The following is a 15,866-nucleotide window of genomic DNA, read 5'->3' as shown; positions in this document are numbered from 1 at the left end:
CACACTCAGCCATCAGCAACAGTAAGCTCAATAACCAGTGCTGTATGGGGGCTCTATCAGACTTATGCTTAAAGTTATCGCCAAACAGAACTTGCCCAATGTCATACCCTTCATGTCAGTGTTGAAATAAAAGTAGCAGTCAGAGAAGCAAAATCATAACACTGCTTGGGTGTTACACATGGCTTATTCCTTCTTCTTGTGACAGAAACCATGCTCATTCAGCAGCATGATAATGACAGCCAGGCAGCTATCAGATGTGAAAGGCCTGGTCAATGACAAAGCCCAGTGCCCAAGGTTTATATGCAACCTAATTTTGGACCTTCAGTTATTACCAGTTGTACAACAACCTCAGTTACTGTATATTACATTGGATTGTCCAATCACAGTGCAGACTCACAAAATCTAGCAAACCTATTTTTTTTAACAATGCTCCAACGTAACAGTAAATTCAGACAACAACAATGGATTTCACAAAAATCTATTGTGGTAATTAATTTACACAGGATTAACAAAAGGACGATCCAAAGATCAGAGATGTTATAAAACATTTAAAGCGCATGGCAGGGTTCACATTGGGATGCTCTACATATTTTCACACAGGAGTTTTAGGACACCACGTGCGTTTCTATGCAAAATTTGCTTGTGATTGTTTACAGCAGCAAAATGGAGAAGATACAGATAAAGCATGCTATGTAGAAAAAAAAACCCTGAACTTAAATTGGGCACAGGATTTGAGCCTGATTTCACTAAGAATAAAACAAACATGAACCACCCATTGACTTACATCGGGTGTACGGTGATCGTGTTTTGTGATGCATTAAAACACACAAGTGTGAACCCTGCATAGCTGCACATTTCCTATACTTTTCAGACCAGGCTGTTATTATGAGCCTGGGCAATTAAATATTAAGCTTTGGAAAGAGCAACATTGATATTTTGGATTCATTATATTTGTATGTCTAAAGGTGGCCACACACCATACAATTTTTTAAATATCTGTTCAATTTAAGAATTGCAATACATTTTTCTGACTGATTGTAACATTTTAAAAATATGACCAATGTACCACACACATATGTTCAATTTTTCCCCAATTGTGATAAAAATGATTGGAAACTCTGACAAAATTGCTAGGGTATGTATATTAATAAATTGACGATCCAACACACACCATACAATCTTTAGAAGGATTGAAGAAAAATATCTGGCATTTCGGATCGATTAAAATCGAAGAAAACGGGAAATACGATCGGATTTTTCAGTCTAATGAAAAAAAGCTTCCAATTTTTTCGGGAGATCCGATCGTTTTTATCGAATTAACGTAAAATCGGATCATTTTATTGTATCGTGTGTGGCCACCTTTAAGGTGGCCACACTCACCATACAATTTTTTAAATATCTGTTCAATTTAAGAATTGCAATCAATTTTTCTGACTGATTGTAACATTTCAAAAATATGATCAACATACCACACACACCTATGTTCAATTTTTCCCTAATCATGATAATAATGATTGGAAACTCTGAGAAAATTGCTACGCCGTGTATATTAATAAATCGACAATCTAACACACACCATACAATCTTTAGAAAGATTGAAGAAAAATATCTGGAATTCCAGATCGATAAAAATCTAAAAAACAGGAAATCCGATCGGATTTTTCAGTCGAATGAAAAAAAAAAAGCTTTTGATTTTTTGGGGAGATCCGATCGTTTTTATCGAATTGCTGTAAAATCTGATAATTTTATTGTATCGTGTGTGGCCACCTTTAATATTTCCACTTTATCCAGTTAAGAATGGCCTGACCTTTTTGTGCACAGCTGTTAGTATTACTATTACAGTATTATTATCATGCATTTAAATAGTGAATACACATTTTCAGCAGTTGCAGAGCACATGGAATAATTCATGACACAATTAAAATACTTGAATAGGTAAGTTAGTTGCAAATACAGCTATAATGAGTGAAAATATGTATCCATTAGTCTCCGTTTTGACTTTCCATGCAAACTGTATACAGTGTTCCCCTCAGTTGAATTACAGCCAATCAAGTTACTTAATTATTAGCAGCCATGGGGCTTGAGCTCGATGTCAAGTCAGTTTACATTTGTATGCAGTGTTCTCCCAAGAATTTTTTTCCAGCTGTGTGGCATGAAAAAGTAGCCGGGTGGGGCGCAATGGGGGAATGCAGGCAGGGCCGGATTTGTACTTCTTACCGCCCAAGGCCGACTATTACCAGCCGCCCCAACCGAAACCGTATCCTACCACCTCTCTCCACACACACACACCCAAAAAATTTTGGGCCGCTGGTGTCCACTATTGTGGCTAGTGCCGAGGTCTCCATGGCAACGTGAAGTGAATCAATCACGTCACACGGGGGAACTGGTCAATCAAGCGATCTACAGGTGATGGGCGTGGTGGGAGCCGTCGACCAAACACACATTGTCAAAAGTGGCTCACAATTGAACATTGGGTGGGGTCAGCAACACGTAAAAGTGAGTCCTGTACCCACTGCTGTCTCCAGGGTAACAGCGCTGGCCAATCAATAATTAAGAAATGGGTACTGTGAGAGGCTGCCATCTGTATTCTGTACTATTTGCTGGTGCTGCCCCTGGTCGTTTCATCCCCCACACCAAGTGCGTGAGACCCGGCCTTCTGTAACTGCCTGCAGCTGCTGCTATGTCATTGGACAAGGTCTGGTTTTTTGCTAGTCACACAGTGTTCACAAACATTTAATTAACGGACTGCAGCTGCCTGTAGCACTGCACAGGCAGATGCCAGCTGGTACTAATAGTGCAGTTATCCTGACCCCTTTCATTTGTTTGGACACTTGCAAATAATGCCCTGCAAATAATGCCCACTGTCTGCAGGCCGCCCCTTGTTTATCTGGTGCCCTAGGCCATGGCCTATGTGGCCTTGCCAGAAATCCGGCCATGAATGCAGGCCCAGCACAACTCTGCTTACAACATAGGAGGAGGAGGAGGAGGTGAGCCGATGACAGCCAGGTGCTCGCCAAAATTAGCTGGGTGGGGCACCCGGCTAAAAAGAACCTGAGGAGAACACTGCCATGGCAAGTCAGAATTAAGGCTTAATGATATGGATTTGCCTCCTGTGTTTTTTTTTTTGAGATTTTTAGGCTTTTTGATTCATGTTTACTTTATTCAAAAGAGTGAGTGAGAGAGATAGGAAGAGAGGATTGGTCTTTGTGTCTTTGTAGTGTTTTCTGAAAGTGTAAAACTGTTGTTGCTCATAAATATAGCAGAAAAGAAAATGAAAGTGGAACATCCATCAGACAAGTGACTCTGGGAAACTATGAGCTGAGTTCACTTCCCATTATACACTCAGCAGTAGGAGAACAGAGGCGCCAGCAGGATAAAGATGGATAAAACCTTTAAAATTTTCTTGGAGGAAGTGGTGGACTTACCTCCATAAAGCAGACACGAAAGACTGTCTAAAACGTATAAACGTGGGGACAAAACAGAATTTCGGCAATAGCAGGTGTAGTGCCTCACCTGCTATTGCCGAAATTCAGTTTTGTCCCCATGTTTTGTCCCCACGTTTATTGCCTGATGAAGCGGGCTTGGCCTGCGAAACGCGTTGCACTGCACTTTTTAGGGTACTATATAATAAATGTGATTGCTACTATTCAGACAGTCTTTCGTGTCTGCTTTATGGAGATAAGTCCACCACTTCCTCCAAGCAAATTTTAAAGGTTTTATCCATTTTTATCGTGCTGGCGCCTCTGTTCTCCTACTGCTATACCGTGTCCACCCCTGGTGGAGGGGTGATCTACCCCTTTTTCTGATCTACAGAGAGCGACTTCTTATCCCTGAGTGAGGACAGGTCTAATCTCCTCACCTGCCTATACAGTGGTTGCCTATGTGGTAACCCACGCTTGTGAGTATACTCTTCTCACTGATTATCCTTACTTTATTTTTGCATAACATACTACACTATATTGGGCTCTCGGTTTCTCTAAACATTATACACTCAGATACAGGGTGGCATGTCATGCTAAATGTCAAAAATTTCAAACCTGAATTAAAATTCTTACAGATCACAAAAAAATAAAAACAGACTGCAGGAAAGTCCATTACATATGTACCTGAATGTACATAGTATTTTTTTTTCAACTTCACTTTAATTGTAGGCAGTCACACAACAGCATTTTAGCAACTCTGAAGTGAAACACATTGATGAGATAAACAAATGTATCTATAGTCCTAATACTAAATTAGACTCTCCTAGACTCTTATAGGCCTCAATTCACTAAGCAGTTTAGACTGATCTACTGATGGTTTTTATTCTACTGATGGTTTGGTGTAATGTTTTAGACCTGTTTTTAGACCTGGTCTAAACCATTCGGTAATTAGGTCGGTACAGCAGGGGAAGTGATCAAAAGATGCAATTCACAAAGGCAAAGAAGGAGTAACCACGCCCACTTTTTCTGACAGAGATTAGACCAGCTTATTTCTGTCAGTCATAGCTACTCATTGGTGAATTACATCTTTTAATCATTTCCCCTGCTTTACCGACCTAATTACTAAATGTTTTAGATCAGGTATAAAACATTCGGTAATTATTAGTGAATACCCTTTTGATGCAACTGATTTACACCAAACCATCAGTAGACTAAAAAGCATCAGTAGACTAGTCTAAACTGCTTAGTGAATTGAGGCCATAGTCTTATTTTGTATCTAAAAGTTGAAGAGGAAGGTTTAAATGTTTTTTTACATTTTTTTTACTGCCCCAGGTGAATGAGGACGTTTGATGGCCCTGAATTCTTAACACTTACAGAGAAGAATGAAAACAAAAGAAACACAGCCTAGGTCTAAGCAGGATTGGGATGGTACATACACATGTGAATCTCGTTATGCTACATGCCACTTCAGGTACCCTTAAAGGTAAGCTAATCTAAGAAGGATATGGATTTTTCCTTTTAAAATAATATCAGTTGCCTGACTCTCCAGCTGATCATGAGCATTTCAGTACATGCTTTTCACCCTTCTCTTTCCATAACTAGGGTTATACAGGTAGCAGCCATTAGCAATTCCTCCTTTGCAGGACCACCTACTCCACCAGTTTGCCGGATTCTGCCCCGGCAATATGAAAGGAAGGGAGGGGTTCCTCCAATACATGTAAAATATTTTATATTTGTCATTATGCAGCTGAAAAAAAGGCTGCTATTATAATTTAGAAAATAGATTTTATTTCTGAAATCTTGTATTTTTAATTTGGGCCCACTTTAAAAGGAAACATCCATATCCCTCTCGGTTTAGGTTCCCTTGAAAGAGGAACTTTAACCTAGGATTGAACTTCATCCCAATCAGAAGCTGATACCCCCTTTCTTATGAGAAATCTCTACCTTTTCTCTTATAGATAATCGGGGCTAGGAGGGGGGGGGGGGGGGTGTCTGTGTGGCTGATATTGTGGTGAAAACCCCTCCCACAGTGTGGTGCCATGACCAGGCATGCTCAATCCGTATTCGGAAGATACCCGGATAGTTCTATCCGGATATCTCCCATTAAAGCTGTGCAGGAGGGGGGGGGGGGGTCAATCTTACCTGATTGACGTCTTCTTGCGTCGTCTCTCGGCGCCTCCCACGATTCGCTCCACGCGGCGGTCACGTGACTACAAACACTTCCTCCTTCCAGGTTGAAGGAGAAAGTGTTTGGAGTCACATGATGCGCGTGGACCTCATCGTGGGAGGCGCCGAGGGACGGAGCAAGAAGATGTCAGTCAGGTAAGATTGACCCCCCCCCCCCAGCTTTACTGGGAGTTATCCGGATAGAACTATCCGGGTATCTTCCGAATATGGATTTGAGCATGCCTGGCCATGACCATGGTCTTGACAGCTTGCTGTCTGTGAATCTCTTTGCATTGTGGGAAATAATGGCTTTTTCCAACTGCCAAGCAAGCAATATCTCCTTTTGTGCATAGAACTCTAAGTAACGAACATTCCCTTCAGATCACCTGGCAGAACTAAAGATGCCTCCACCAGTGATACATTTCAGCATGTAAATCAGGGATAAAAAAGATTTTACAATGTCACTGACTAAATAATCTATATATTAATATTGTAAAAAAAATAAGCAATTTTATTCATTATGTTATTTTCACTACAGTTCCTCGTGTATGATAAGTGCTCTTATCCTTTAAAGAGAACCCGAGGCGGGGTTCTTCCATCGCAATCCATATACAGAGGCTGGGTCTGTCTATAGAGCCCAGCCTCTGTTGCTAGTTCGTTCCCTCCAAAGACCCCCCTGCGCGCTGTCAGACTCCATAAATCACAGCCGCGCTATGCGGCTGTGTTTACCTCACTAATGTCAGTCTCGCCGCTCCCCCGCCTCCTGCATCGCTCTGGTCCCCGCCCGCGTCCCTTCCCTCCAATCAGCGGCGAGGGAAGGGACGTGGGCGGGGACCGGAGCGATTCAGGAGGCGGGGGAGCGGTGAAACTGACATTAGTGAGATAAACACAGCCGGCTGCGACACGCTGCGTGTCGCCAGCGCGGCTGTGTTTTATGGGGTCTGACAGCGCGCAGGGGGGGCTTTGAAGGAAACGAACTAGCAACAGAGGCTGGGCTCTATAGACAGACCCAGCCTCTGTATATGGATTGCGATGGAAGAACCCCGCCTCGGGTTCTCTTTAAGGCCAGAGATTAAGCATTTCTTATTCAAAGGCCAGCTTTATTTTTAGTTATTATATTATTTTTACTACAGTTTCTCTTTATGCAATCTTTGTATATTTGTAGTAGCTCACAATGGAACATCAGGAAGTCTGTACAGACTTATAAAGCAAACTAAATATTGAAGACTGAAAAAATATATTAATTTAATGCTCCACTTTATATTAGTTTGTTACAAAGATAGATTGACAAGTAAAAATAATCAGAATAGAACTAATGCTATAATGTTAACATCTGTTAATAGAACTGTACAGGTGAATATTTGCTGTGTTATACACCTTTACTTTCTATATCTGAGAAGAGTTAGCTGGCTTTGTCACGATTGCTAGCTGCTGTCCTTGCCTGACCTCATGATGATAATGCCAGTGTCTTTTGAGCAAAACCTCATCCAGGAAAGGAACAACTAAATAGTTTTGTTATGCAACATTTTTACCTCATAAATATGCTAGACTGAACAAGGCATACCGCATCTTTAAGCAGCGGCCGAGCATAATGTTCCCTCCTTACCCCACCCACCGAAAGCCACTTGGTTGCGTGCCACACTGTCACCCCTCCTCTTATCTTCATAGCAACAGTATGTGCCGGTCAGCTGTAGCTGAGGGAAGCATCTGTATGTACGGGTGGCCAGAACTGGCGATGCATAGAAGCAGAATACAGGTACCATCCAATGCAAAACAATCATCGTAATGTCAATCCAGCGAAATTCAGACAGTTGTATGTTCACCAACAGCTTCTGTCACTGTGCCTCTAACATCGGTGTGGAAGTGGGTGATGGGGCACTAGGGTGACCGGTGACAGTCATTTTGCATCTCTACGAATGCTTGGTCAATGGCCTTTGACCAACGCCGCTGTTGGTGAATGTATATCTGTCTGGTTAAGCTGGGTTTTGCTGGATTGACACTAAATAATCATTTTGCATGGGATGTTGCCCGCATTCTGTTTCTATATATCACATGTTCTGCCTTCCTTATACTTACCTGGTTGGAGCACATCAATGAGCCATTTCAGCAAAGAGAGCGGAGACAGTGCCTATACATGGTGAGATCGCTTCCAACCTTTATCTTGTTTACCTTTAAACATAGTGAGTGCCGCACTGATCACACTTCATCTCATGTATTGAACTCATGGCCAGAACTGTTGCCTTAAGGATCAAGTATCCTAGGAGAACACTTAGGAGAAAAAAGTGAATTGAATAAGGGCCATAGGCCTTTATTCGATTCCCTTTTTCTCCTAAGATTTTTCCTAAGAAATAACTTTTTATATTTTGTTTAAAATAACTTTTTAGCACTGTACAATCTAAAAATGTAGGTAATGAGGTAATGTTAAAATTATTCTGAGTATTTTCTTCCTTGTTTAAAAGGCATTATTTTGATAAGGTGTGAAAATATCATGTGGGAGAAAACCTAGGAGAAAAAGTGAACAGAATAAGGGCCATAGTATTAAAACTTAGTTCAAAGCACAAGCTTATGACATGCCATTGATCCAATTCACTAGCTTGTGCTCAAGCTGATATAGTCCACATTGTGGTCTCAGCTACAGTCTCATTGCCTCTCTTGTGTTCCTTCAATCTCTCCTTCTGGACTGAAAGCTTCTGCAGACAGGTAAAGATATTCAATGAGATGCAAATAAGTTTGCCTAAAATGTCAATTTCGTGTAAATTATATACAGCTTGAACTTGGACCAATAACAATCTTCAGGAAGTTATTCTGATTAGCCAAATTTGAAGCTGCTTATAATTTGATTTTGTAGGCGAACTTATTTTCATCTTATTGACCATCTCTACAGACAGGACCTTCCACCTAATAGTTTGTTGCTATTCCTTTAATTGTTCAGCCACAATTTTATGTGCATATGTATGCATTCATACAATTTGTGGGCAAAATATGTATTTGTGTATTCCCACTTTTGTATTTATCTAGGCAGATGATGGTGTTTATAAATAAATAATTATAATACGATTTTGAATACGTTAAGCAATAAGATAAAAAGCAATAGGTTATTTAATAAGGTCAGTAGTACACACCTTATTTGTGTCTTCAAGCGCCATTACTTTAACAAGTCTCTTCCGTTTGGAAACCTGCATTTTCACCCATCTCTCAAACTGGCAGTTGAATTTCATAAATATGACATACAAACAGTAGGCTGTAAGAAGCAGCATGCTTTCCCACCACAGGATAACATTATCAAGGAAGAAGATGATGAGCATGATCAAATCAAGTATATAAAAGGAGACATCCCGGAACAGAGGCCACCATGTAAGATTGAGGATCTCCCTGGAGAACAGGGCACAAGTTCCAATTACAAACAAGATGTTAAAGACAGCAGAGCCCACAATTGTTCCAATGCCGACATTACTGTGGGATATAAACACTCCAATCAGGGATGTGAAAAGTTCAGGTGCAGAACCCCCAGCTGCCATAAAAGTGGCACCAGCCACATCTTCGGAAATCTGAAGCTTTTCTGTAATCACCCCCAAAGCTGGGACGAAGAACTCATCACAGACGATGGCCAAGGCCACAAATACATACATCATGCCAAAAATATGAAGTGACACCCAACCACTCCTGCGTTGCTCTATGTTGAAGAGGTCCCTGGGATACTCTCCTTTGGCATGAGGTAATGGAGGTCTGGTTGGTTTGATGGTGGTGGTTGAAACTGTAGTTGTGGTTCTTGGTTTAATAGTGGGTGTTATGGGATCTGGTTTCACGTTAATACATTGTTTGGTTTTGGTCCTTTCCGTAACATTTTCTGTGGCTGAAACTGAGGTAGAGGTTATAGTGGTGGTTAGGGTAGTGGTTGTCTGGTTTAATAATTCTCTCACAATGACTTGTACAGTTTCTATGGTGGTCTCTGCATCTACATCCTTAGCCAAACTAGAATCTTCTAGGTTCTTCTCTGGCCAATGATCTAAATTCATCTTTTGGTCAATTGATAGCTGGTAAAGGGAGCAAAGAAACATGACACACACTATGAACAAGATCCGGTTCAGCTGAAGTCTTTTTCTCCTGTGTAGAAGCATTGTTACAGTCTAGCCAGAAAAAGCTGCCTTCCACACAGTCTGCTAATTAGGGAGATATGCTGGTTATTGTCCTATAATTGTGTTTCATCTTTGGGCTGGTGTTGTGCAGTATTTGTTACATTTGGAGGATTCCTCTAGGCATCCCAGGAAGGCCTAATAAGAGCACAGGGAGAAGAATCATAAGCACAATTCAAAAAGTATAGAACCATTTACATTCACTGTAAATTATTATACCATGTGCAAACTGGAACTAGCGCTTATGATCACATTACGCGTAATCTACCGTGGAAGTTTAGATTTTTGTACCTGGTCCAGATCAATGGACCAATGGGGTACCTCAGCAGTAATTTAAAAATAATTATACCAAGGCTCACTTAAAGGGAACCAAGCAGCATTTTGTTTTCTTGCAGTCTGTCCAGGTCTCTAATAGATGTAGGAGCTGCCATGCCCCCCCCCCTTCCCTCTGCCCTTATCCAGAGGCATGTGTGACTTCTCTAAACTGTTTAAAGCACAGTGTCCTATCCTATCTCCCCACTCCCTCCAGCTGATGAAAGCTTTTGTTTGCTCATTGCTAGTGCAAATTACAGCAGTCCTTATCTGCCATCCGCAGAAATAGTGTAATAAAAGCCTCCAACAAACATTTAAATGTAAAAAGAAGAGGTAAAATGAAAGTTTTCTTATGAATGATCCACATCGTTAGAAATGCATTTTTATTGTGCTATTGAGATGGCCTGGGGTCTACAAATGTTGCTCAGTTCCCTTTAAACACTTGAACTGAGAGCGATATGTAAGCTGCCATATGTATTTCCTTTTAAAGCGGACCTGAACTCAGAACTTCTTCTCTGCTCTAAAAGATAAGCAACAGCATAATAATCTTTAAAAAAAAATTGTTGCAGCTTACAGAACTGCTGCAATAAGTATGCATCATGTCTACTTCCTGCTTTCATGGAAGCAGACAAAGGGTTAACATCCTGAGTTTACATAATAGCTATGTCGGCCAAGGACTGCTGAATTTCTGTGCTGATACAGCTGAGAGATCAAATAACACTTGTGGTTATTTGAAGATAGGGGGAATTAGACAGGCTCTGCTCTCTAAAAGCACACAGGGTGCATTTCTCTCTGTTTTCCTTGTGTCCTGTGCAAGAGTTCAGGGCCACTTCAAACAATACCAGTTGCCTGGCCGTCCTGTTGGTCTTTTTAAGAGTGGTCTGAATCAGAATCACACACCTGAAACAAGCATGTGGCTAATCCAGTCAAACTTCAGCCAGAAACACCTGATTGGCATGCTTAGTCAGGGTCTATGGCTAAAAGTATCAGAGACAGAGGATCAGTAGGACAGCCAGGCAACCTGCATTGTTTAAAAGGAGATCAATACGTCAGCCCCCATATTAACATGTACTTGGAGTAGGTTTGGCGCGTGCTTAAACCACTGAGTAGGGATGGTCAGTGAGATGAAAATAATTTTGACTTGCATGCACAATGAAGGCAGCTTGGATTTGGGCCAATCAGATTTACTTCCTCTGGATTTCAATTTGTCCAATTTAAAGTTGCATACAGTCGCATGCAAGTCAGAATTATTTGCATCTCATTCACCATCTCTATTCATGGGGAGTAACAACTATAGGGAAGCCCCTAATTTAAAGCTAATACTGCCAGGTTCCTACCAACTTTCCATTCTGTGGTCTCTATCCAGCCATTACTCCCACAGCTCTGAGATAAGTGCAGGAAAGAGGCCCAGATAGATGTGGTCACTTTTTATAATCAAATGCTTTGCAGTCTAATGAAAACGAAATGAAAAATGCTATACTTTCCATGCGGCCCTGTTCAGCACAGTCCACGACTCGTATTGATCCACAGCCCAGTGGTTGGGGACCCATGCTCTAGCTGGATCACCACTGAGAGAGGGACATTGACGCACAGCCCTGTGATTTGTTCTGTGATGGACAAATGCAGATCTACAAATAAGCTAAAAAGATTTTGGTTTGGTGAAGAAAGTGGTAGGCGTATCAGAATACTAAAAGGTTCAATAATACCATTATCACAAGGTGGTGGAGTTGGTGGTGGGGAGACTAACCACTACTGTTATGCTGGGAATACACGGCTCGATTTTGAGCCATTAAGATGACTCGATAGATAATTTCCGACATGTCCGATCTCCCAGCCGATCATTTCGCTACTCGATTCCGGATTGAAGTGAATGGAAAAAGATAAGAAAAACGAGCGGAAGATAAAAAAATTGACTGCGGAATCGAGTGTCGAAACGATCGAGCGGGAGAATCAAGCGGTAAAATCGAGCCGTGTATGCCCAGCATGAGTCATCATGACCATACAGTGTGAGATCCTGCCACGCAACAGAGGGGTAGAGCATCAGTTAGAATTGGTAACAAATTCAAAGAATAAGTTTAAAGCAACTACTTCAAAGATATAAGGAGGATTTCATTGTTGATCTCATTTTAAAAAAAGGTAATTGCAGGTTGTGTTGTTGATCCTTTATACCTGACCCAGAAACAGACTGCTCGTCATCACAGGTTCTGACTCTCCATAATTGCCTTGGCTCCATGTTTCTTCCAGGTCAGAAATTCACATAGTAAAGCTGAAGGTAAATACTCCATTCTCCTCCTCCTTGACCTTTCAGCAACGTTTGACACAGTAGATCATCCCCTACTCCTCCAGTCCCTCCAGTCCATGGGCATTCACGATCTTGCCCTGTCCTGTCACGACCGCCTTCAATGAGTCCTCGTCCACCCCCAACCACCTCTCGGTGGGAGTCCCCCAAGGTTCAGTCCTTGGCCCCCTACTTTTCACCCTATACACATCCTCCATTGGCAAGGTTATCTCCTCCATGGGTTTTAACTATCATCTGTATGCAGATGACACCCAGATCTACCTCCACACCCCTGACATATCCACCACTACCATGGACAAGGTCTCCTCCTGTCTATCAGCCATCTCCTCCTGGATGTCCGCTAGGTTCCTGAAACTAAACCTAGACAAAACGGAATTTATGATCTTCCCACCCCGGACATCCATAAACCTCACAGATGTGCATGTCACTGTTAACCACACTACCATTCACCCTACCTCTCAAGCCCGCTGTCTGGGTGTCACCCTGGACTCCGCGCTCTCCTTCACTCCCCACATCCAAAACCTCACAAAGTCCTGCAACTTACACCTTCGTAACATCTGTAAGATTCGCCCTTTCCTCACCTCCGCCACCACCAAACTCCTCATCCATGCCCTCATAATTTCCCGCCTTGACTACTGCAATGCCCTGCTGTCTGGTCTCCCTATGACCCGAACAGCCCCACTGCAGTCCATCATGAATGCGGCAGCCAGAATTATCCACTGCTCCCACCGCTCCACCACGGCGGCTCCCCTCCTTGAATCCCTCCACTGGCTTCCTATCCAGTCCAGAATCAGATTCAAGATACTGTGTCTGACCTACAAATCTGTCCACAAAACCTGTCCAACCTACATTTCCGATCTTACTCAGAGGTACACACCTAGCCGCTCACTCCGCTCTTCCAATGAACTTCGCCTAACCGCCCCCCGCATCACCCAGTCCCATGCACGCCACCAGGATTTCTCAAGAGTTGCTCCAACACTATGGAACTCCCTACCTCCACCCATTAGGGCAGCCCCCTCCTTCAACATCTTCAAGAAAGCCCTCAAAACTCACCTTTTCACTCTGGCCTACTACCCCTCTCAAGTGCTCTAAACCCACAGCTGAACTCTGGTCCCCTACCGTTCGTGTCCTTACCTCTCCCTCTAGATTGTAAGCCTTTGGGCGGGGTCCTCCTCCTTTTGGGTCCTACCTGATCATGCACCTCCATTACTGTGAACCCATGCTAGGCATCTGAGTGAACCCAACTTGCCTAATCTCCATGCTCCCCTCCAGTGACTAAGCATTACCTTGTACTCATACTGTGCTGCATGATCTGGTCTTTCTTGTATTCAGGTATTGTCATTTTGCTGTATGTCACCCCTAAATATTGTCTGTATCCCTATTTATTGTCCAGCGCTGCATAATATGTTGGCGCTTTATAAATACAATAAATAAATAAAATAAATAATAGTTGTACTGTTCCAGAAAGATAAAAACAGCAAGGCAACTGTTTTCCCAAAACCTCAAACACTTCCCATTTCAGACCCACAACAAACACTTGAAACTGCAGTCATATTCTTATGCACTGCCAGATATACTGTATTCACTCTCTGAATCCTATAAAATGATCCTAAATCCTATACAATGACTGATTGTTTCATGGTCAATGGTCATACATTGGGGATCATCTAATCTGTCTAGAATCATCTAATCAGCCATCAATAAGTTTATTTATTTATTTATTGTATTTATAAAGCGCCAACATATTACGCAGCGCTGAGTTAGTTAATAGTCCTCAGTCTTATTGCTTTCATGGACTTCTTGCTAATGATCTTGAAGTTCTAAAAACAGTCTTGCTTGTAAAGGCATTTTTGTTTTGAAGTTGAAAAACTGCTTATTAACCAAATACTGGACAGTAATGCAAAAATAATAAAGTGCAGTACATTATACTATCAATATAAATATTTACATATATTTCTTAATAGCTAACAGCCAGCTGGTAGTAATTAATCGTCCGGCTGGCAGCAGTCCAAGTACTTCCTACTGACACATTTTCACAAGATTAACTTTTGTGTAACAAAACACTGTTATAATACTGACAGGTACACACGAATCACAATAGCAGTATATGTAAAAATCATTTAAATTTGAAATCAAAAATATAATTTGCCTGAACTTAACCAGTTTTGGGGGATTTATTTGATCCTAACTACTCGTGACACAAAGCTAGCCTATAACAGTGTTAAGCAAATATGTCCTGACATGCTAATATAGCAACACTTAGTACTGACTTTATCAAGCAGAATAAAAAGTGACAATTCTGTTGGAAGGAAAAAATGGTCACAGTAACCAATCACGTTGCACCTGTTATTTCCTAATGTGTACAGAAAAAAACCAAACTGGAATCTGATTGGCTGTTCTGGACAATATCTGTGGTGGTCTCCTGGTCTTATGTTTTTGTAAATCAATCAGTCTTGACAGCATATAAAAAAAAGAAATATAATGTCTTCACACTTTAGACAAAATTGATTTTAGAACGAATCGAGAATCCTACATTTATAATGTTACATGGATACATTCTTAATAGTTTCATAACAATAATTACAGTTTAAATAAAATTAATACAATAATTTATTTGTGAGCCAGTTAAAAATGTGCTGGTTGTTGTATTTCCATATGCACAGAGGTAAATGTAAAGTGACACAAATTGCATTTATCTTAACACAGGGAATGATTCTATCGATTACTATGTAAGTTATACTTTTAACACTTACATTCTCAAGCCGTGGTACAAGTGCCCTTGGAGGTACTTGGGATGGGTTTAGCAATCTATTACAGTGAGTTACAAAGTATTTTTGTTAAGAAAAACATAAAGGTTTGTATGAAATGTATTTAGTAATCAATATTGAGTACTTCTAATGACTATATATGTATCAAAGGGATCTTGAGAAGAAGTTATTTACAACAGGAGGGTACTCAGCAAACATCATCTTTTATATAGGATTCATGCAGTACTAATGTTAAAAAATGCTCTATTAACAATCAGATAAGCATAATAATATCTACAGCCTCTGGAAGCATACCTGATCAGAAGAGGAGGCAGGTAGGTTGGGGGAAGCATTCGCCCCTTATTCTTCAGGGCACATGCAGCCCAGTGAGGAAAGGTGGACTAGGGTGAAGGCAACAGAAGTGTCTCCATCTCCAGCAAATCTGCACCAGTTAAAGTCTGCTGAGGGTCAGGTATGAAGGACACGCTGCAAGAGCGATGTCCAATCCACACTAATACCTGCAGCATTAAGAAGATTATACAACAACACTGTACTTTCCTCGCTCCCAGGAGAGAAGCTGATGCATGTGGGAAGAACAGAGAGGAATCATTTTAGTCTGAGGATGGGTTTTTATAACTCAAATTTCAAAGCACAGAAACAGCTTAAAGGGGAAACCTGCTTTAGTTTCATATTGATTAGCAGAAACAGGGAACTTAATGTATACTTACCTAAAATAAAGACAACAGTTTAGCACATAGCACAATTGTAGCAGGAGCAATATTTAGTT

At 41.3% G+C, this 15,866-nt stretch overlaps 1 protein-coding gene across 6 annotated transcripts in view; it reads right to left on the bottom strand.

Annotated features, from left to right (window-relative positions):
• SLC24A1 (solute carrier family 24 member 1) overlaps nucleotides 1-15,625 on the bottom strand; it is a 78,494-nt gene extending 62,869 nt beyond the window's left edge. For 3 of the 6 annotated variants that reach the window (XM_068275005.1, XM_068275010.1, XM_068275011.1), the window contains exons 1-2: nucleotides 15,395-15,623; nucleotides 8,711-9,859 (exon numbers count right to left, since the gene is read on the bottom strand). In XM_068275005.1, the coding sequence (XP_068131106.1) occupies nucleotides 8,711-9,706 (996 nt within the window). In that variant the 5' untranslated portion in view covers nucleotides 9,707-9,859; nucleotides 15,395-15,623. Of the gene's footprint in view, nucleotides 1-8,710; nucleotides 9,860-15,394 lie in introns of all 6 variants that reach the window. The other 3 variants (XM_068275006.1, XM_068275008.1, XM_068275009.1) reach the window with 2 other exon arrangements.
• Nucleotides 15,626-15,866: the final 241 nt, after the last annotated feature.

This window comes from Hyperolius riggenbachi, chromosome 3 (assembly GCF_040937935.1).
Source record: "Hyperolius riggenbachi isolate aHypRig1 chromosome 3, aHypRig1.pri, whole genome shotgun sequence".
NCBI lineage: Eukaryota > Metazoa > Chordata > Amphibia > Anura > Hyperoliidae > Hyperolius > Hyperolius riggenbachi.
The sequence above is the reverse complement of the archived record's forward strand: the minus strand, read 5'-3'. Positions and strand labels throughout refer to the sequence as shown.